Genomic DNA, 22,554 nt, shown 5'->3' with positions numbered 1-22,554 from the left:
CAGTCCATGAAAGAAAATGCTACAATGCATACTGCCAGGCACATCACCTAAAGGGGACTAGAAGACACAGACCAGCCAGACTGTGGGAAACAAAAAAGGGGAGCCACAACCTCTCCAGGGACAGAGGTTTTTTTAGGGCCAGGAGGGAAAAAAGAATGGCAAGAAATGACAATAATCTTACACCAACTGAAAACACTTCTGGAGTAGAGGCACGGACATTGGCCTTTACTCCAGAACAATAGATATTAGAGCCAGCAAATAAAACCCCCCTAAATTCCACCAGTATAACGACATTTGTCTCTGCACACATACCGGGTCTACAGCCGCCAAACAACAACAAAATTCCTTACATTAGGGGACTGCTCACGGAGTCAAATGCAATGTTTGCAGCATTCACAGATCCACATAAAGGATCATTATGACAATGAAATATGGATCCCAGGTTATAACCTATTCCGATGCGAAAGACGAAACAAGCAACAAGGGGGGGGGGGGGGGTTGGCCTTTACGTCACAGAGTCGCTTATTTGCACAGAACTACTAAACACATCAAATGATGTAGTTGAAGTTTTGGCAGTAAAGAGTGAAAACCAAAACCTTGTCATTGTGGTGGATTACAACTCTCCAGATGCAACTTCCCAGCAATTCCAGGAGCAACTTGAGAAAACTGTATATCAATGGTTCAGAGAACTGACACGTTGATAAATTAGACACATGTGCAACTCTTGGGTATCTTTATTGAGGAAACGTTTCGCCACACAGTGGCTTCATCAGTCCATACAAAGGAGAATCTTGAAGAACAGGAGGAGAATGAGGTAATCAGTCCCTCAGCCTTGAGTCGATGTGGTCAGTCCATCAATCTTGAATAGATTCCATAGTGGACCCCCGCTTAACGATCACCTCCCAATGCGACCAATTATGTAAGTGTATTTATGTAAGTGCGTTTGTACGTGTATGTTTGGGGGTCTGAAATGGACTAATCTACTTCACAATATTCCTTATGGGAACAAATTCGGTCAGTACTGGCACCTGAATATACTTCTGGAATGAAAAAATATCGTTAACCGGGGGTTCACTGTACTTGCAACATCTGCCACATTGCTTCCCTATCCACTCTATCATATGCCTTTTCTAAATCCATATATGCAATAAAAACTTCCCTACCTTTATCTAAATGATGTTCACATATATGCTTCAATGTAAACACTTGATCTACACATCCCCTACCCACTCTAAAACCTCCTTGCTCATCCGCAATCCTACATTCTGTCTTACCTCTAATTCTTTCAATAATAACCCTACTGTACACTTTTCCTGGTATACTCAGTAAACTTATTCCTCTATAATTTTTACAATCTCTTTTGTCCCCCTTCCCTTTATATAAAGGGACTATACACGCTCTCCGCCAATCCCTAGGTACCTTCCCCTCTTTCATACATTTATTAACCCGTAAACGGTCCAAGCAGATCTACGTTCACATGTGGAGTGCTACAAAAGTAGATCTACATTTTTTTTTTACATATTTTCAAATATAACAAAAAAAAAGTAGATCAAAGTTTTTTTACACATTTTCAAATGTAAAAAAACAAAAAGAAGATCTACTTTTTTACATACTTTCAAATGTTGAAAAAACGTATATATACGTTTGGACCGTTTACGAGTTAAACAAAAATACCAACCACTCCAACACTATGTCCCCCCCTGCTTTTAACATTTCTGTCATGATCCCATCAGTTCCAGCTGCTTTACCCCCTTTCATTCTACATAATGCCTCATGCAACTCCCCCTTTCATTCTACGTAATGCCTCACGCAACTCCCCCATACTCACATCCTGCTCTTCTTCACTCCTAAAAGATGGTATACCTCCCTGGCCTGTGCATGAAATTACCGCCTCCCTTTCTTCCTCGACATTTAAAAGTTCCTCAAAATATTCTCACCTTCTACCCATAACCTCCATCTCCCCATCTACTAACTCCCCTACTCTGTTTTTAACTGACAAATCCATTTGTTCCCTAGGCTTTCTTATCTTGTTTAACTCACTCCAAAATTTTTTCTTATTTTCATTAAAATTTCTTGACAGTACCTCTCCCACTCCACTCTATCATCCGCTCTCCTTTTACTGTCTCTCACCACTCTCTTCACCTTTCTTTTACTCTCCATATACTCTGCTCTTCTTGTAACACTTCTGCTTTGTAAATACCTCTCATAAACTACCTTTTTCTCTTTTATCACACCCTTTACTTCATCATTCCACCAATCACTCCTCATTCCTCCTGCACCCACCCTCCTATAATCACAAACTTCTGCCCCACATTCTAATACTGCATTTTTAAAACTATTCCAACACTCTTCAACCCCCCTTCACTACTCATACCTGCACCAACCTACCTTTCTGCCAACAGTTGCTTATATTTCACCCGAACTTCCTTCTCCCTTAGTTTATACACTTTCACCTCCCACTTGTTGTTGCCATTTTCCTCTTATCCCATCTACCTCTTAGTCTAACTGTAGCTACAACTAGATAATGATCCGATATATCAGTTTCCCCTCTATAAACGTGTACATCCTGGTGCCTACCCATCAACCTTTTATCCACCAATACATTATCTAACAAACTACTTTCATTATGTGCTACATCATACCTTGTATATTTATTTATCCTCTTTTTCATATGTATTACTTATTACCAAACCTCTTTCTACACATAGCTCAATTAAAGGCTCCCCATTTTCATTTACCCCTGGCACCCCAAATTTACCTACGACTCCCTCCACAACATTTTTACCCACTTTAGCATTAAAATCCCCAACCACAAGTACTCTCACACTTGGTTCAAAACTCCCCACGCATTCACTCAACATTTCCCAAAATCTCTCTCTCTCCTCTATACCTCTCTCTTCCCCAGGTGCATATATGCTTACTATAACCCACTTCTCTGTTCCACAAGGCACAGTACTCGCTCCCATCTTGTTCCTCATCCTCATATCCGACATAGACAAGGATGTCAGCCACAGCACCGTGTCTTCCTTTGCAGATGACACCCGAATCTGCATGACAGTGTCTTCCATTGCAGACACTGCAAGGCTCCAGGCGGACATCAACCAAATCTTTCAGTGGGCTGCAGAAAACAATATGAAGTTCAACGATGAGAAATTTCAATTACTCAGATATGGTAAACACGAGGAAATTAAATCTTCATCAGAGTACAAAACAAATTCTGGCCACAAAATAGAGCGTAACACCAACGTCAAAGACCTGGGAGTGATCATGTCGGAGGATCTCACCTTCAAGGACCATAACATTGTATCAATCGCATCTGCTAGAAAAATGACAGGATGGATAATGAGAACCTTCAAAACTAGGGAGGCCAAGCCCATGATGACACTCTTCAGGTCACTTGTTCTATCTAGGCTGGAATATTGCTGCACACTAACAGCACCTTTCAAGGCAGGTGAAATTGCTGACTTAGAAAATGTACAGAGAACCTTCACGGCGCGCATAACGCCTCAATTACTGGGAGCGCTTGAGGTTCCTGAACCTGTATTCCCTGGAACGCAGGCGGGAGAGATACATGATTATATACACCTGGAAAATCCTAGAGGGACTAGTACCGAACTTGCACACGAAAATCACTCACTACGAAAGCAAAAGACTTGGCAGACGATGCAACATCCCCCCAATGAAAAGCAGGGGTGTCACTAGCACGTTAAGAGACCATACAATAAGTGTCAGGGGCCCAAGACTGTTCAACTGCCTCCCAGCATACATAAGGGGGATTACCAACAGACCCCTGGCAGTCTTCAAGCTGGCACTGGACAAGCACCTAAAGTCGGTTCCTGACCAGCCGGGCTGTGGCTCGTACGTTGGTTTGCGTGCAGCCAGCAGCAACAGCCTGGTTGATCAGGCTCTGATCCACCAGGAGGCCTGGTCACAGACCGGGCCGCGGGGGTGTTGACCCCCGGAACTCTCTCCAGGTAAACTCCAGGTAAACTCTCACATCCAACCTTTATTTTACTCCACATAATCCTTGAATTAATACATTTATAGTCCCTCTTTTCCTGCCATAGCTTATCCTTCAACATTATTCCTACTCCTTCTTTAGTTCTAACTCTATTAGAAACCCCTGACCTAATCCCATTTATTCCTCTCCACTGAAACTCACCCACCCCCTTCAGCTTTGTTTCACTTAAAGCCAGGACATCCAGCTTCTTCTCATTCATAACATCCACAATCATCTCTTTCTTATCATTCGCACAACATCCACACACATTCAGACTTCCCACTTTGACAATTTTCTTCTTATTCTTTTTAGTAATTATTACAGGAAAAGAAGTTACTAGCCCATTGTTCCCGGCATTTTAGTTGACTTTTACAACACACATGGCTTACGGAGGAAAGATTTTTATTCCACTTCCCCATGGATATAAAAGGAAAAGTAATTAGAACAAGAACTAAGATAAAATCAAAGAAAACTCAGATGAGTGTGTATAAATAAACGTGTAGTGTGACCTAAGTGTGAGTAGAAGTAGCAAGACGTACCTGTAATCTTGCATATTTATGAGACAGACAAAAGACACAAGCAATCCTACCATCATGTAAAACAATTACAAGGCTTTCATTTTACACTCACTTGGCAGAACGGAAGTACCTCCCTGGGTGGTTGCTGTCTACCAACCTACTACCTATAACTATTAAATTAAATGTCTGCACCAAATTCACCTTAAACCAGCAAATAGTAGAGCCTATAAGTCTTGAAAATACACTGGACCTCATCTTCACTAAGAACGACAATCTGATATGTAATATAACTGTATCAAACACAATACACTCAGATCACAACATAATAGAGGTACAGACATGTATGCACAGGGCTCCTGACCAGCAAAATGTGAGCAGTAATGAAGGTCTTCACGAAATTCAATTTCAATAACAAAAACATACAATGGGATCAATAAAACCATGTCCTAAATGAAACAAGCTGGGAATATATCCTAAATAACACAGATCCAAACATTTGCCTTGAAAAAATGAATTCTGTGGTTCTTGAGATCTGCTCAAGACACATTCCATTAAGAAAAAGAAAGAGAAGATGTAAACTAGAAAGAGAGAGACGCTCCCTATACAGACGAAGGCAAAGAGTCACAGAGCTGCTGAGTGGGGCCAATATATCTGAAATACGAAGGGAGGCACTAGTCAATGAAATTGCAAATATCGAAATTAAGCTGAAGGAATCTTACAGGAGACAAGAATCACAGGAAGAACTAAAAGCCATAAAGGAAATTGAAAAAAAAAAAATACTTCTTCTCTTATGCCAAATCTAAGGGAAAAACAACATCCAGTATTGGGCCCCTGCTTACGCGGGATGGGAATACACAGATGACAGCCAAGAAATGAGTGAGATACTAAAGTGTTCAGCGAGCCACTTCCCAGACTAAGGGTCGACAATCCAAATGAATCCTTTATGAACGAAACCCAAAATTAGGTCATCTCAAAAATCTCGGATATTATCGTAACCCCAGAAGACTTTGAAGAGGCAGTAAATGATATGCTCATGCACTCTGCCCCAGGCCCAGACTCATGGAACTCCGTGTTCATCAAGAATTGCAAGAAGGCCCTATTGCATGCCTTCAGCATTTTATGGAGAGGGAGCATGGATATAGGGGTCATCCCACATACACTAAAAACACGAGACATAGCCCCACTCCACAAAGGTGGCAGTAAAGCAATTGCAAAGAACTACAGACTGATAGCACTAACATCCCATATCATAAAAATCTTTGAGAGGGTTCTAAGAAGCAAGATCGGCAACCACCTACATACCCATCAATTACACAACCCAGGGCAACACAGGTTTAGAGGTCACTCCTGCCTGTCCCAGCTACCAGACCACTATGACAAGGTCTTGGATGCTGTAGAGGACAAACAAAATACAGGTGTATTGTACACAGACTTTGCAAAAGCTTTCGACAAGTGTGACCATGGTGTAATAGCACACAAAATGCATGATAAAGGAATAATAGGAAAAGTTCGTAGATGGATCTATAACTTCCTGACAAATAGAACACAAAGAGTATGTAATAGTAACCAGAGTAAGTCCCAGGCAGCCACGGTAAAAAGCTCTATTCCACAAGGCACAGTACTCGCTCCCATTCTATTCCTCCTCCTCATTTCTGACATAGACAGAGATGTAAGCCATAGCTCCATGTCTTCCTCTGCAGATGACACCCAGATTATCATGGCAGTGACCTCCTTTGAAGATACAGTGAGATTCCAAGCGGACATAAACCAAATCTTCAAATGGGCCACTCAAAACAAAATGAAGTTCAACAAGGAGAAATTTCAACTACTCAGATATGGGAAACTTGAGGAAATTAAAAATGTATCAGGGTATATGACAAATTCTAACCATACAATAGAGTGAAAAAGTAATGTGAAGGACCTGAGAGTGATAATGCCAGAGAATCTCACCTTCAAAGACCACAACAATGTATCTACCTCATCTGCTAGGAAAATGATAGGATGGATAATGAGAACCTTCAAAACTTGGGACGCCAAGCCCATGATTCTCTTCAAATCGCTTGTGCTCTCTAGGCTGGAATACTGCTGTACACTAATGGCCCCCTTCAAGGCCGGTGACATTGCAGACCTGGAGAGTGTACAAAGAACTTTCACGGTACACATAAGTACGATAAGGCACCTAAATTACTTAGAACAGTTGAAGGTCATTGATCTGTATTCCCTGGAAGGCAAGCGAGAGAGATACATGATAATATACACGTGGAAGGTCCTGGAGGGACTGGTACCAAACCTACACACGAAAATCACTACCTATCAAAGCAAAAGAGTCAGCAGGAGATGCAACATTCCCCCGATGAAAAGCAGGGGTGCCATGATTACATTAAAAGAGAACACAGTAAGTGTCTGGGGCCCAAGACTGTTCGACTGTTTCCCAGCATACATAAGGGGGATTACCAATAGACCCCTGGCTGTCTTTAAGAAGGCACTGGACAGGCACTTAAAGTCAGTACCTGACCAACCGGGCTGTGGTTCACACATCAGCTTGTGTGTGGCCAGCAGTAACAGCCTGGTTGATCAGACCCTGATCCACCATGAGGCCTGGTCTCAGACAGAGCCGTGGGGGCACTGACCCGTGAAACCCTCTCTAGGTAAACTCCAGGTTAGCTGTGCCAGTAAATTTCAAAGGCAATTACAAAACTTCTTGGTTGTTAAATATGATTATACTTATAACAGAAAACACACACTTTAAAGTTAATTATTATTATAATCAAGGGGGAAACGCTAAACCATGAGGATTATACAGTTTTAAAGTTAAACAAATAATTACAAGACTAAAAATTATTAAGAAACACACAGAAAAATTAAACATTTGTGTATAATGAACCATTAGAAGCTTGTGAAATTTATAGTAGACAGCAGAAAGGAATACTTTTATAGACATTATGAACAAAAAAAATAGTAATTTGCATATCAGGTGTGCCTGAGGTTTTAAGTAAATCATATAACAATACTCTATACATACTGTACAGAAATATTTACTAGACATACAGTTACTATATTATGTTCATGGGGAAGTGCCCGGTGGCCTGGTGGCTGAAGCTCCCGCTTCACACATAGAGAACCCGGGTTCGATTCCCGGCAGGTGGAAACATTTCAACACGTTCCTTTACACCTGTTGTCCTGTTCAAATAGCAGCAAATATGTACCTGGGTGTTAGTCGACTGGTGTGGGCCGCATCCTGGGGGATAAGATTGAAGACCCCAATGGAAATAAGTTAGACAGTCCTCGATGACTCACTGACTTTCTTGGGTTATCCTGGGTGGCTAACCCTCCGGGGTTAAAAATCCGAACGAAATCTCTCTCTCTCTTACCAGAAGGGCCTTACAATGTATAAAGGTGAAAAAAAGATAATACTATTTTATTTCAGCATGATGCAATCTTTCTACGAAGATGAATGACATTAAGGTGTGCATGCAGGAAACCCATTAATATGCAGAGCTTTTCCGGCTACTTAAGATTAACAAGGGAATGACTAAAAAGGTAAATTAGACAGAGGCACTAACGAAGAGGATATCAACAGAAAGAAAAGGATTTTTATAAAAGCAGCAACACTACTAGCCAACACTGCTAGAAACAGATCTAGTTCCTCGGATCATGAGCTCCTCACCAGCATCAAGGACCTTCAAGAGAGCAGGGATGTGTATGACTTAAATTAACATAACCTTTCCCACATCCACTAACACTCCCAATACACCCATATACATCAGTAATCTCAACGAATACACAAATTACAAGTGTCACCTTAATATTGTAGTTTTATTTTTATATTATTATTATAATATGTGACGGCCCCAGCAGCTTCTGGTTTGTGTTTGTTGTGTTTATAAGAGCCACTGACAGCTTACCAAATATCCAGCCTGACTTACTTATTATAATGTAATAATAATATATGTTTGGGGAAAATATGTTGCCCAAAGCTGGTCTTTGAAACAGAAAAGACAAGCAAGAGTTCTTTTGTAAATATAAAATAATAATCTTGAAATTCCCAATTAGATCAGGTGACGACCCTTGATGAGACCCAGCAGAGCCAGAGACAACCATGGGTATCCAATGGAAACAAGTCATTTTGATTTTTTGGGGGGTTATCCTAGGTAATTTACACTATGTATGATAATTGTTCTTATGTGTACCTGTGCCTAAATAAACTTACTAATCTTCACTGTCGAAACGTGTCGTCTGCACAGCAGGTACCTTAGTCGAATATAGAAGCGACTTCAACGTGTCTCCAACATTTAAGTTAGTTTAATATGTTTATTAGGCACACCATACCCATCCTGTGGGTGGCAGTCAAAAGATTACAGAGGTATATAATGGGTTCAGGGACTGGGCCCCAAAGTTTTGATAGCTGAGGGGCTTAAGCCCCTCAGTGTGTTAAAACCCTTTAACGTTCTATCATAGGAATACTGGAGGGATTTGTATGTATTTCTGGCTAATAGACTGACCACCTTCTATCAAGGCTGAGTGAACATAAAAAAAATACTTCTCCACTTATTCCACTGTCTCCAACATTTAAGCTGAGCAAGTTACAATGGTAATGAACTTACCTGGAGTTCATTACCTTTGTAACTTGTTCAGCTATCAAAACTTTGGGGCCCAGTCCCTGAACCCATTATATACCTCTGTAATCTTTTGACTATTTTGTGTCGGTGAAGGTGATCACCGAGGCTTCTAGACACCGTCAGCATCTAAGGTGTGGTTCGGTGAGAACGAGTTGTGCCTCATCCTAGTTTATCATATGCCCCGTGGAGTCTCTGTGAAGAACACAGGCGTACCTTAAATCGTCTCTGTTACTGGCACTTCGATGCTCGTTCAGGTGAACCGCAAGATCTCTGCTTGTTTTGCCTACATATTTCTTGGGACAGAATCCACAGGGGATAGTGTAGACGCCTACTGTGGAAGTTAGAGGTGTGGGAGTACGTTTCGTAGTGAGGTCTTTGACAGATGTGTTTATGGTGGAAACATTGATGTTACTCTTAGCAAGTGCCCGACGAGTATTCGTGGCAACATCACCCCATGTTGTTGTAGATGTCCGAGCAAAGTTCAGACCTCTACAACAGCAATTGTCCTCAAAGATTTGCTAAGTCATACCATGAATTAAGGATTATTATTATTATTATAATCAAGGGGACGCGCTAAACCCGGAGGATTATACAGCGCCTGGGGGGGGATGTGGAAGGCATTCAGGCTTAATTCGGGGAACTGGAGCACAGATCCAATTCCCTAAATCAAGAGCCCCTCACCAACGTCAAGGAACCTTCCTTGAGGGGGCATGAATTAAGGAAAGATCCTAGACTTCACCTTACGAAATCAGAGAAAGTAAACACGATAGTAACTGTGGACAAGGTAGATTATAGGGGAAAAATGAACATGTTAGGAGACAGAGGAACTCACGCGTCTCTTAATAAGTAAATGTTTGTGAGACGTGAATGCCAATGTGGAAAACATTGTTGTGGAAGGTGTAGTAGAAAAGTTTAGAGATCTTGGAAACTTTAGCATACATGAACATAGCAACATAAAACAACAACAGTATATCAACAAACAACGGAACAGTAATACAAAAACGATAATATAGTGCGCAAAATCAGCACACTAAATTACAAAACAGTACAATAAGATAAAGGAACGGTATAGTAACATGCAATAAAATAATGGTAACATAAACAATACAGTAATATTTAAGATTTTTTAGATTTTGCCACCGAAGTGGCTAGTTTATTGTGCACCCCATATCCATCCTGTGGACGGTAGCGCGAGAGCATATGGATACACAAAAGGCCTAGGAACTAGGCCCCAAAGGGTTAACAGGAATACATATGGATTTATATCTACATATCTATAGTTCACTTATCTGTTACAAGCAAATTTAGGAAATTTGCTTAGTATATCTGGTATCTTATTTTCATTAATAAGATATCTTGACATGTCACATAGGTTATTATACTGTCTGTCTCTGTATTCCACAATAAGTGGACAATTAAGCACATAGTGTTCAAGAGAATGACCATATGCCTGATCACATAATTTACATTTAGTTTGATCATCTGTGTGTCTCCCAAACTGCCAGAAGTACTTATAACCAAGCCTAAGCCTGGCCACTACAACATCAGTCAGTCTGTTCACATTGCAAGTTGCTCCATAAACATACTTATCTACGTTCATGTTATCATAGTGGGTTATAGATCTACTCAGGCTTCTAACTGCATTCCTATAACAATCATTTTCATTATTTACTTCTCTCCTAATATTATTCCTAATGCTAGACACAGTTATACCAAAGTTATATTCTACATTCTCCTTCTCGATACTCTTCTTGGCTAACATATCAACTTTATCATGAAGGAGTAATCCAATGTGTGATGGGATCCATAGCAATTGTACATTAATTCCTTTTTCCCTAATTTTTGAGTATCTATACCTGGCTTCCCCAATGAGCGAACAGTGCTATAACCTACAAGAAAAAGCACAAGAAAGCAGAACAACAATAACAGTACAGGAACACATAAGAACAGTAGCATAACAGTCAAGAAAATTACAGTAACATAGAGAGCATACATTCAAACTTTATTCTCTATAAGTATTACAATGCTGAGTTTACAGAATTTGGTTATTGTGTGGTTTACATGCAGTAAAATGATAATTACAGAGTGACAGAAGTGACAGCTGCACTGGCATGCCAAAGGCGACGTTCGAACAGACCGATTCTGGCATCTGCTTCTGTGTAAAATCTAATATTTGAGTAAGTCTTATGTTTTCTGTACACCAATTTATTTTTGTACACATTTCATCTGTTGTACATGTTTCACCAGTACCTTAGGCCAAAATTGGATACATCAGCAGTGTGCTGAAACCATATTCTATATGGTAATTACACAGCCTGAACAAAAGTTAATCTGGTGGCTAAAGCTCTCACTTCACACGGCGAGGGGTGCGGGTTCGATTCCCGGCGATGGTAAAAACATTGGGCCTATTTCCTTACACCGGCTATGTTCCCCATCAGTAAAATAGGTACCTGGGTGTTAGTCGATTGTTGTGGGTCGCATCCTGGGACAAAACTGACCTAATTTGCCCGACTTGCTCTACATAACAAGCGGCTTTCTATGTAGTAGTACGTCATTGATGCCAGCAGGCCTGTATACCTTGTGCATGTGCTTGTAGAAATAAAGATATATTATGTTCTTTGTCATATTTCATCACGTACGATGGGACTCATACAAGGTGTTGAACTCCGTTTACCTGGTCTGGGAGAGAGAGTCGTTAGAACTGAGGCTATTGTGTGGTGATCAAAACAATGTTTGATCAGAATTACTAAACCATGTAAGTCATGGAACAAGTGAATCAAAATGGAGTCGATTAACAGTCACACTTTACAAAAATGTTTGGATTGCATAAACTGTACCGTGCTAAAAAACATATTTCCCACCACACTGGTAAATAACAACCTGTGACATCATGCACAAGCACCCTCCTGAGGAACTAATCACGCACGAACTTAGTGCCCTGGAACACATATATGACCTGCTGACTAAAAATATTACCACAGACTATCTGCGCTGATAGCTCCCTTATCTCTGACAGTGGGAGGGAGGGAAGTGATGTTACCGTCAGCCAGACTCATGGTTCAATAATACAGGCATTTTTTTTTATAGGCTGAACTGTTTGTCATAACTATTGCTCTTACGCTAGTAGAAACCAAAACTATAGTTTAATTGTTTCTGTCTATTCTAATTACCTGCTCTGAAGTCCCTAAAATCTGAATACAACATGCCTGTGTATAAAGCAAAACAAAGATATGCATTCAATATATATATATATATATATATATATATATATATATATATATATATATATATATATATATATATAATATATATATATATATATATATATATATATATATATATATATATATATATATATCGTGCCGAATAGGCAGAATTTGCGATCTTGGCTTAAATAGCAAAGCTCATCTTGCCATATAGAACAAGTGAAAATTTGTGTATGCAATAATTTCGCCAAAATCATTCTGAACCTAACGAAAAAAATAAATTTCACTGTGTTTCTTTAGTATTAAATTATTATTAAATTGTTAACAAATCTAAAATATATTTAGTTGGGTTAGGCTAAAATAAATTGTTCTTGTTATAATAAGGTTATGTAAGTTTTCTAAGTTCCTTTTGGTGCAAAGTTATAAATTTTTACATCAACATTAATGAAAAAAATATATTTTTAAACGTATAAGAGAAAATTTCAGAAAGGACTTAATTTTAAATGAGTTCTTGCTAATTGACCAGTTTTACATATTCGGCACGACATATATATATATATATATATATATATATATATATATATATATATATAGAGGAGTATGGAGGAGGTGAATGTATTCAGATATTTGGGAGTGGACGTGTCAGCGGATGAGTCTATGAAAGATGAGGTGAATCATAGAATTGATGAGGGGAAAAGGGTGAGTGGTACACTTAGGAGTCTGTGGAGACAAAGAACTTTGTCCTTGGAGGCAAAGAGGGGAATGTATGAGAGTATAGTTTTACCAACGCTCTTACATGGGTGTGAAGCATGGGTGATGAATGTTACAGCGAGGAGAAGGCTGGAGGCAGTGGAGATGTCATGTCTGAGGGCAATGTGTGGTGTGAATATAATGCAGAGAATTCGTAGTTTGGAAGTTAGGAGGAGGTGCGGGATTACCAAAACTGTTGTCCAGAGGGCTGAGGAAGGGTTGCTGAGGTGGTTTGAACATGTAGAGAGAATGGAGCGAAACAGAGTGACTTCAAGAATGTATCAGTCTGTAGTGGAAGGAAGGCGGGGTAGGGGTCGGCCTAGGAAAGGTTGGAGGGAGGGGGTAAAGGAGGTTTTGTGTGCGAGGGGTTTGGACTTCCAGCAGGCATGCGTGAGCGTGTTTGATAGGAGTGAATGGAGACAAATGGTTTTTAATACTTGACGTGCTGTTGGAGTGTGAGCAAAGTAACATTTATGAAGGGGTTCAGGGAAACCGGCAGGACGGACTTGAGTCCTGGAGATGGGAAGTACAGTGCCTGCACTCTGAAGGAGGGGTGTTAATGTTGTAGTTTAAAAACTGTAGTGTAAAGCACCCTTCTGGCAAGACAGTGATGGAGTGAATGATGGTGAAAGTTTTTCTTTTTCGGGCCACCCTGCCTTGGTGGGAATCGGCCAGTGTGATAAATATATATATATATATATATATATATATATATATATATATATGCAATAAGATCACAGTAAGCAGGTGATTTCGGAATATGCAAAACCACTCTGAAAAATTAGAGAAATTCCAAAGTCACGAAAGCGCTTGGAATTTCTCTATTTTTTCAGAGTGGTTGTTTTGCATATATATATATATATATATATATATATATATATATATATATATATATATATATATATATATATATATATATATATATATATATTGTGAAGGCTTACTCAGCCCTGTAACAACTTCAGTCAGTATTACCAAGGCTGGCTCCTCCTCAGGAAAATTAATGAATAGAAAGAGAAATAATAACAAACAAACACTTTATTATATAGAAAATATAAAATATAAAACACTTAAATATGAAATATTAATCCTACATTAAAGAAAATGAAAAATGAAAAATATAAATAACTGAATTCAACGCTAATATAAAACTTGAGTGTCTGGTGTTGGTGACACTGCTTGTTGAAATCGTAGCCGTTGCCGATGATGGGGGGGGTCGCAGGTGTTGGTTACAACCCACTGGTTAGTTCTTCACAGTATAGCCTTGAGTATTCTATCCCGATGACAGGAAGGCAGGTTCTTTACCGCTGCAATGATGAGGGGTTACGTCCTGCAATTTCATACAGGTGCACAGGTAATTAAATCCAAAAAGGGGAAGTCTCAGGACGTTAGTCCATCTCCATCAGTTCTACTCGTTGATTGGCAGGTGACCCTCTCTGTCATCCAAGCTGGAAAGATAGACAGGTTACCCACTGCTTAAGAAATCACTCTCCATGATAAGTACAATACCTAAAAGATGTGGTGATTATTACAACAGTCAACTTAGAGCAAGACTGAAAGGACTAAGTTTATTATTGGTCAAAAGTGAAGCTTTTAACCAATAAATCCACTAGAATACAAGGCAGGAATCTACTTACAGTAGTGCTGGGAGCTGTGAGTCTAGTGATTACTGTTTGGACTGGAGCCCCACACGTCACCTTTCAGGGGGGGGGGGGAAGAAGGAGGGGAAGGGATAGCGGGAGCTAGACTGACCCTACCTTAACAAGCAGCCGGCAGTCAAACTATCACTTTCGGGGTGGGGGAAAAAAGGCGGGAATAGCGGGAGCTTGACTTACCCTACCTTAACAAGTAGCCGGCAATGAAACTATTGTTACTATATCTCCCTCGCTACTCCTATCTATTGAACTTTTCCCTCACACACACACACACACACACACACACACACACACACACACACACACACACACATACACACACACACTCGCATATATATATATATATATATATATATATATATATATATATATATGTCATGCCGAATAGGCAGCACTTGCAATCTTGGCTTAAATAGCATTGCTCCTCTTGCCATATAGGACAAGTGAAAATTTGTGTATGCAATAATTACGCCAAAATCATTCTGAACCTAACGAAAAAAATATATTTCACCGTGTTTGTTTAGTATTAAATTACTGTAAACAAATCTAAAATATATTTAGTTGGGTTAGGCTAAAATAAATTGTTCTTGCTATAATAAGGTTAGGTAAGTTTTCTAAGATTCTTTTGGTGCAAAATTAAAAATTTTTACATTAACATTAATGAAAAAAATATATCTTTAAACATATAAAAGAAAATTTCAGAAAGGACTTAATTTTAAATGAGTTCTTGCTAATTGACCAGTTTTACATATTCGGCACGACATATATATATATATATATATATATATATATATATATATATATATATATATATATATATATATATATATATATATATAAAGGATTTGAGTAACGTTTTGTGGATTTTCTCTCACACACGTCCGAAAGCATGATATAGTCGATGACTTGGCTAAAGTAGCATTAATTAAAAAGAATGTCTGATTATAACGTCAGAAGTAAGTGTTGCATCAGCAGGCTGTGAGCTCACAACAATATGGACATCACAGTGAACTATGATCCAGAGTACACCTCGTACGAGCACTGGGACGTCATCACAGAATAAGTCAATTAGCCGTTGAGAATGTGACGTCAGTAATTTAACTGAATATCAGTTCATGATTGAGACACATTTGCAACACTAGGAACAGGCGAAATGTTTTGGAAATAAAGATATCCAAGTGCAGCAAATGTATGTTATTCATCAACTTATCGGTATTGTACACCAGCGGTTCCCAACCTGTGGTCCGCGGACCCCTGAAGACTCCTAGTACTACCTTTGTGAACCACAAAGTAGTACTAGGAGTCTACGAAGGTAATACTGAGGGTCCACAATGGTAGTACTAGGGGTCCGTGAGCTGAGTTCAAAATTTCAAGAGGGTACAGTTTAAGATGTATAATTACTCACGATAAGTCTGATAAACTTTCAAAATTTCAAAGCTGTTTCTAAATCGGTAGGAAAAGTCTAATTTTTTAGATTTTTTTTTAAACTATTATTATTATAATCAAAAGAAGCGCTAAGCCACAAGGGCTATACAGCTTTTAAACTGTTGGTCTTATTTTATGGGCTGCCGAATCGAACTTTCGTGTGATACCTCACTGAGGTCAATTTTCATTCAGTACAACTTACCAGATTTTTGGCTGCATATGAAAAGTAAGTAACCAGCACTGGCTCTGAGATATTTAATGCCATTCCCCGCTACATATTTATGTGAGTAGGTTTCTCCCAGCTGTTTTATATAAAATCAAAATACATGTGGAAAATACTGTATATATTTTCCAGAAATTCAGTATTTATATGTAAATAGATGGCCATACTGTATTTAATAATATTTATGTCATAGAAAACGGAAAGCCTGCGCAGATAGGAGACTCGCCATCTTGGTTTTGAATTGGATACAACGTTAATGTAATGGGAAGAATTTTTCGTGCTCTAGAGGTTAAAATTGGATTGACACCTCTCAAATAGGAGGCTAAATTGGTGGATGTGCATTCCTGCATAACTTGAGATATCAGACGACTCGACAAGACAGCTCCAGGAACCTCAGATAAGCTCTCTAGATTTGTGTGTAATTGTGGCCAGCATTATTTTCATAGATTTAGTTAGAGTGAGGTTTTCTGAGTATGATACACATTAATCTCCAGTCAAATTGGTGAGTGATATTAAGATATATTTTCCTTCTGTTATGTAATTGTGTATATATATAACCATTTATTATTTTTAATATACAGTCCACAAATTTATATATTTACCAGCATTCCTGGTGATGTATATTTCATTTAATTAATAGGTCCAGAGCAATTTGTGGATATGACAGTTGTAGGTATCGAAGGGGGACATTTTTTGCGACCTAGGTGTCCCAAATTCCTAGTCTAACTGATAAATAATAATTATCAATGTTCATTTACTGTTATGTATATAATAATGCATTCAGATAAATGCAATTTTCCACAATACAGAAACAAAATGAACTTGGAACCTGACCTACCCTTAAAATTGCCTGACATTGAACCTGAAATTCTGAACATAGTGTCAACAAATCAGCATCAAACATCTCATTAAACAAGTAAGTTTTTTTAATACTGTCATTTATTTAATTACATACTCAGTTACGTATGTTTTTCAATTGAGAGATTAAACTGGGAAAACGAGTGTGTTGTTAGTTAATGAAATCGGTTTCTCGGGTAGACAGACCTTTCAAAAACCTGGGGGTTTTGAAAAGTCTGTCACCATCAAAGACCCTTTAAATAAAAGGGTCTTTGGTGGCGACAATGGTTAGGGACCACCGCTGTGTATACCATTAATAATATAACTATCTGTGTTGTTATAACGTATCCCCGCAAAACTTTTAATAATCAAAACTAAGCGCTGAACTCACAAAGCTTACACAGTGCTGCACAAAACCTTTATTAAGAAGTTACTTGAATATTTTTTTTCTTCCTCCAGCTTCGTCCAATAAGCTTCGAATTTTCAATGTTTGTGTACGGTAACGAAGACCAGATTCTCCTTAGCGATTGGCATGTTTACGTTCCCTTTAGCCAAAGTTACTGAATCCATTCCCAGCATCCTGGAAAGGCTCGGAAAATTTCCAAAATCCTCAGTGGTGGTGCTTCAAACATTCAGAAAAGAAAGATGTCGTGTAATTCGACGACAGCAGAGAGTTAAATTCAAATGTGTATGTTTATATTTGACTATTTAACGTGTAGTGTGAAATTTTTATTCTCGTTAAAACATGTTAATTAAATTTCAGCTCTGTCTTTTATGAACGACTTCAGCATTTAATGTGTGATGCATCTTAGGGCCAGGATACGACCCATTAAGTTTGTCTGCAGGCATCTTTGCTGATGTAGTAAAATGGTAAGTAAAACTAAGAATCGTTGTCATATAAAACTTATGAAATACATTGTGGGATCTGTCTGTATAGAAGCAAGTTTCTCAAATATACTAACGGGGTCAATAAACACGTAACCATTGCATGTCATGAAACAGCTTTGTGATGGAAAGGTTCATTAGATAAGAGTGGAAGCTTGAATGAGTGGAGGTGGTGGTAGTATAATAGGTTGAATGCCTGTTCTGAAAGGGGTGTGTGTCGTTACCTGTACCCATTTTTTTTCCACCCGGTAGGAGTTAACATGGGACCCCCCACCCCCCTGACGAATCAACGTTACTTGGCTTTCTGCTTCCATGATGTCTATAATTATTGAATTCCACTCTTTTTTTTTTTCATTTTGTGTTGGGGTTTTAGTAGATTTAACCGGACCTGACTTGACCAACGTATTTTAACGTAATTCTCTGTCCTCACCGTTTCTTTTAAAGGCCTTCTGCCTATCATGTGAGTGACTGCTTATCTGGATTGCAACCTGTTTTGTTCTGGCCTTGCTGGCTGGATTGATTCACCCGACACAAGTTAGACATGACGGGCACCAGGATCTAGGCACAGATCCGAAACGTGAAATCTCATCATCTTTTAGGGAACTACACTTCCTCTACAACTTCGGCTGATCAGCTGTTTTTCTTCAACGTCCTGCAGCGAAACTCCATTTGTTACGCCATCAACAGTTCCTTGTGGTGAATATTGGCGTCTCGGGCGGAGCTTCACAAAATTCACGTCCACCAGTGACTAGTGTGTCTCAACGCCTTTGAGTATTCCTCTGTTTTCTTCAAACGCTCTGCAGCAAATCTTCATTTGTTATGCCGCCAACTGTTTACCTTGGTGAATATTGGCGTCTGTAATGTCTTGGGAGGAACTTCACAACAAAAGTCCATCTGTCCAATACATATATCGTGCCGAATAGGTAAAACTTACGATTTTGGCTTAAATAGCAACGCTCTTCTTGCCCAATAAGGCAAGCGAAAATTTTATGTATGTAATAATTTCACAAAAATCATTCTGAACCTAACGAAAAAAATATATTTCATTGTGTTTGTTTATTATTAAATTATTGTAAACTTAGCCTAATCCAACTAACTATATTTTAGATAAGTTTACAATAATTTAATGATAAACAAACACAATGAAATATATTTTTTTCGTTAGGTTCAGAATGATTTTTGTGAAATGATTGCATACACAAATTTTCGCTTGCCTTATTCGGCAAGAAGAGCCTTTCTATTTAAGCCAAAATCGTAAGTTTTACGTATTTGGCACGATATATATATATATATATATATATATATATATATATATATATATATATATATATATATATATATGTATATATTTCAGGCGGGAAGAGTTCATGTTTTATCTAAGTTTTGCTTATTAATAAAATTATTTATCTAATTCCGTTATAATATATTTTTCTATTTCTTTTCATGAGGAGGAATCAGTTCTTTGGAATACTCTTTGACGGCGCTGCATGACCCTTGTAGGTTTAGCGCTTCTTTTTTATTATAATAATAATGAAATACTCTTTGAGGGTCTGAGAGGACTGTTACATCTTCCATAACTGGATAATGATTCATCTGATCGGTTTCAAACTTTCACTTGCATGATTCGTTCTGTTATTGGGTGGCACAGGTCCCAATTTGTCAGTGTCATTAAATAGTGATATTAATTTTTATTCAGGAACTTTAATGGAAAAAATAATACGAGGGAGAAACCAGCAGTGATGTAATGAAAGAATTCTTAGTACACATAATTACAATTATCATACATAGTAACATACATGTAAAATGTCTAAGATAACCCAAAAAGATGACTTTTTATTTCCATTGGGGTGTTTGTAATATATTAGGTGTAAGTTACATTAGAAATCAGTCATGATTATAACCTTTCTTACCTGTCAGCAACACAGTGATGTACACAACATACCTACCACGATCTTTGATGTGCTCATCGCATTTTATAATGCTTATACTGACAAATTAAAAATGATACTGTGTAGGGAACTTTATACTGTTGCTTAAAGACAAAGAACCAAGTTGGAGAACAAACTTTTATTGGGGCCACGTTTTGCTCTGCGAACTTTATTTAGGAAAAGAGCGAAACTGTCATAATCAGTGTTTTATTTTGCAACTAGTATCTTTGTTTTCATACTTATTGTCAGAGCGGCATTTTATCACAAAATATAGCTGTTGCTTTGCAACCACTTACGTTATCAATCTAAGCTGATATGGCAGTGTTTGCTCCGTTTGCTACTGTTGTACACCAGCTGTTTAGTGGATACCAGTTTTTACAACTGAGCATACAGTCAGAAGGGCATGATTACCCACCCTATGAAGACTAAATATGTAAATACTGTTAAGTTTAATGACTGTTCTCTCAGTATTTTCAGACACTCTCTGCCTGGGTCGTATCAACACTGCTGAGAGACGTGAAGATAACTATTTCAGTAAACAACTTCGTACTAGCTACAGTAGCTCCTCCAACAGAAAATTCTTTCGCAGTAAATTTAGATTTTTAAGTATTTTTATTCACTGGACTGTAATGTACTGTGGGCAAGACCCCTCGGGAGCGTGGGCCCTCAGTGCATCCTCCAGGTATACCCTTGGTTTTAAAGTACCCAGGACGACCAGCTCCTGGGTAATCTTAATTGTCAATAATGTTAATTGCTTCGATGCGATAAGGAGACGGTCGATGTACTACTTAAATCTCCTTGAACATGCAGTGGTTATCGAACCCTGGACTTGTGAGCACACTCGAACTACTGGTAGATGAGAGACATTGGCAACAGCTGGGTATATTGTCGAAAAGTTTCGTCTTCTCTGCAGGCTTCTTCAGTCGAATACAAAGGAGACATACATTTGACAATATGTCACCTCTGTAATCGACGGTAGAAGCTGCAAAACATAGGAAATGTTTCGACAATATACTCAATTATTGCATATGTTTCTCATCCACTTATCATTAATGTTTACCATTATTATGACACTCCAGCCACTAATTGATCAATTAGGGAAGTACAGGTAGCTAATACGTCTCTCGCAAATTAGCAGACAGGATCGAACTCACCACCACCACTCCTTGCGCTGAATGATTCACGTTGATTTGATGTTTCATGTAAAAAGCAATAATACCCAACCAGTGATGAAACAATGAGGAGTCACACAGTTGAGGAAGATCCCGACAGCTGAATTAATCCACCTTGCCGTGGCCCGACACTCACATCTGACCTGTGGTAAGGTACAGTCTTACCAGCGGCATCATATCTTATCAAGCAGTGAAGTCTCGATGACTTGCTCAGCCAAGAACACACCAGTTGGGTGTCAGCGTTGACCAGAGCAGCAACAATGGGATCTCCACCCAGCTGATATCTAGCCACCTTCGAAATACTAAATTAATCTCGAACAGGTGAAGTGGGCGCTGTAAACAATGGTTGGAGTGCCTCGAGCGTTGGTGAGGTAGCTGCTAGAGTTTGATGCATGTGGCTTATGGATTTGTAAGAGACGTTAAGTGAATTGGTCACAGCGAGTGATGTGTGTGGCTCCTGGTGATGTTATGTACAGTTAAAACCTCACTAGTTACCCTAACTTTAAACAACATTCCTTCATTACTTACATACTCTTCTTATCTCCCTCTCTTATCTATCTTCGTTGTTTCGTATATCCTTTACCCTCTTCTTCCTGTCACCTTAGTTATCATTCTCCTATTTTCTCCCTCCTCTCCTTTTAGTCGTCCATTCCTCTCTTCCTCCCAGACACTATCCACCCATCCCACGTCAGCAGAAACAACAGCAATGACAACAACAATGTCTTCTCTTCGTCACCTCGTCATAGCAGCGTTGGAGTGGGTGTTGGCGGTGGTGTTTGGGGTGGCAGTGTTGGGCAAGTTGGTGTGGTTATGGGGCAGGGGCGCCCTGCGTGCCTCCCTGCCCCGCGACGTGCCCCCACCCTGCCTCCACTACCCCGCCCTTGGCAGACACAAGTTCGTCAAGCTCCAGGTAAGTTCACAGACGTAAAGTACATAGTAACATTGCAGGTATATTTACAGACGTTAAGTTAAATAACAATATGTTACAAGGACCCTAATGGAAATAAGCCACTTTGTCTGACTTTTTCGGGCAATTTACACTATGTATAATAATTGTACTTATGTGTAACTGTGCCTAAATAAACTTACTACAGATATATTCACAAATGTTAGACAACTGCAGCACGCTACAGCTGTGTTCACAGATGTTAGACAACTGCAGCACGCTACAGCTGTGTTCACAGATGTTAGACAACTGCAGCACGCTACAACTGTGTTCACAGATGTTAGACAACTGCAGCACGCTACAGCTGTGTTCACAGATGTTAGACAACTGCAGCACGCTACAGCTGTGTTCACAGATGTTAGACAACTGCAGCACGCTACAGCTGTGTTC

At 39.1% G+C, this 22,554-nt stretch overlaps 2 protein-coding genes across 8 annotated transcripts in view; one reads left to right on the top strand and one right to left on the bottom strand.

The window, feature by feature from the left end:
* Positions 1-21,348, bottom strand: part of LOC128693383 (adenine DNA glycosylase-like) — an 85,886-nt gene extending 64,538 nt beyond the window's left edge. For 2 of the 5 annotated variants that reach the window (XM_070097323.1, XM_070097328.1), the window contains exon 1: positions 8,320-8,410. The gene's annotated coding sequence lies outside the window, so the exon portion shown is untranslated. Of the gene's footprint in view, positions 1-8,319; positions 8,411-8,728; positions 8,751-9,350; positions 9,374-21,200 lie in introns of those variants that run through there. The other 3 variants (XM_070097324.1, XM_070097325.1, XM_070097327.1) reach the window with 3 other exon arrangements.
* A 56-nt stretch (positions 21,349-21,404) lies between these two features.
* Positions 21,405-22,554, top strand: part of LOC128693482 (epoxide hydrolase 4) — a 33,170-nt gene continuing 32,020 nt past the window's right edge. For all 3 annotated transcript variants that reach the window (XM_053783185.2, XM_053783187.2, XM_053783186.2), the window contains exon 1: positions 21,405-22,128. In XM_053783185.2, the coding sequence (XP_053639160.2) occupies positions 21,682-22,128 (447 nt within the window). In that variant the 5' untranslated portion in view covers positions 21,405-21,681. The remainder of the gene's footprint in view (positions 22,129-22,554) is intronic.

This window comes from Cherax quadricarinatus, chromosome 57, assembly GCF_038502225.1.
Source record: "Cherax quadricarinatus isolate ZL_2023a chromosome 57, ASM3850222v1, whole genome shotgun sequence".
Taxonomy (NCBI): domain Eukaryota; kingdom Metazoa; phylum Arthropoda; class Malacostraca; order Decapoda; family Parastacidae; genus Cherax; species Cherax quadricarinatus.
The sequence above is the reverse complement of the archived record's forward strand: the minus strand, read 5'-3'. Positions and strand labels throughout refer to the sequence as shown.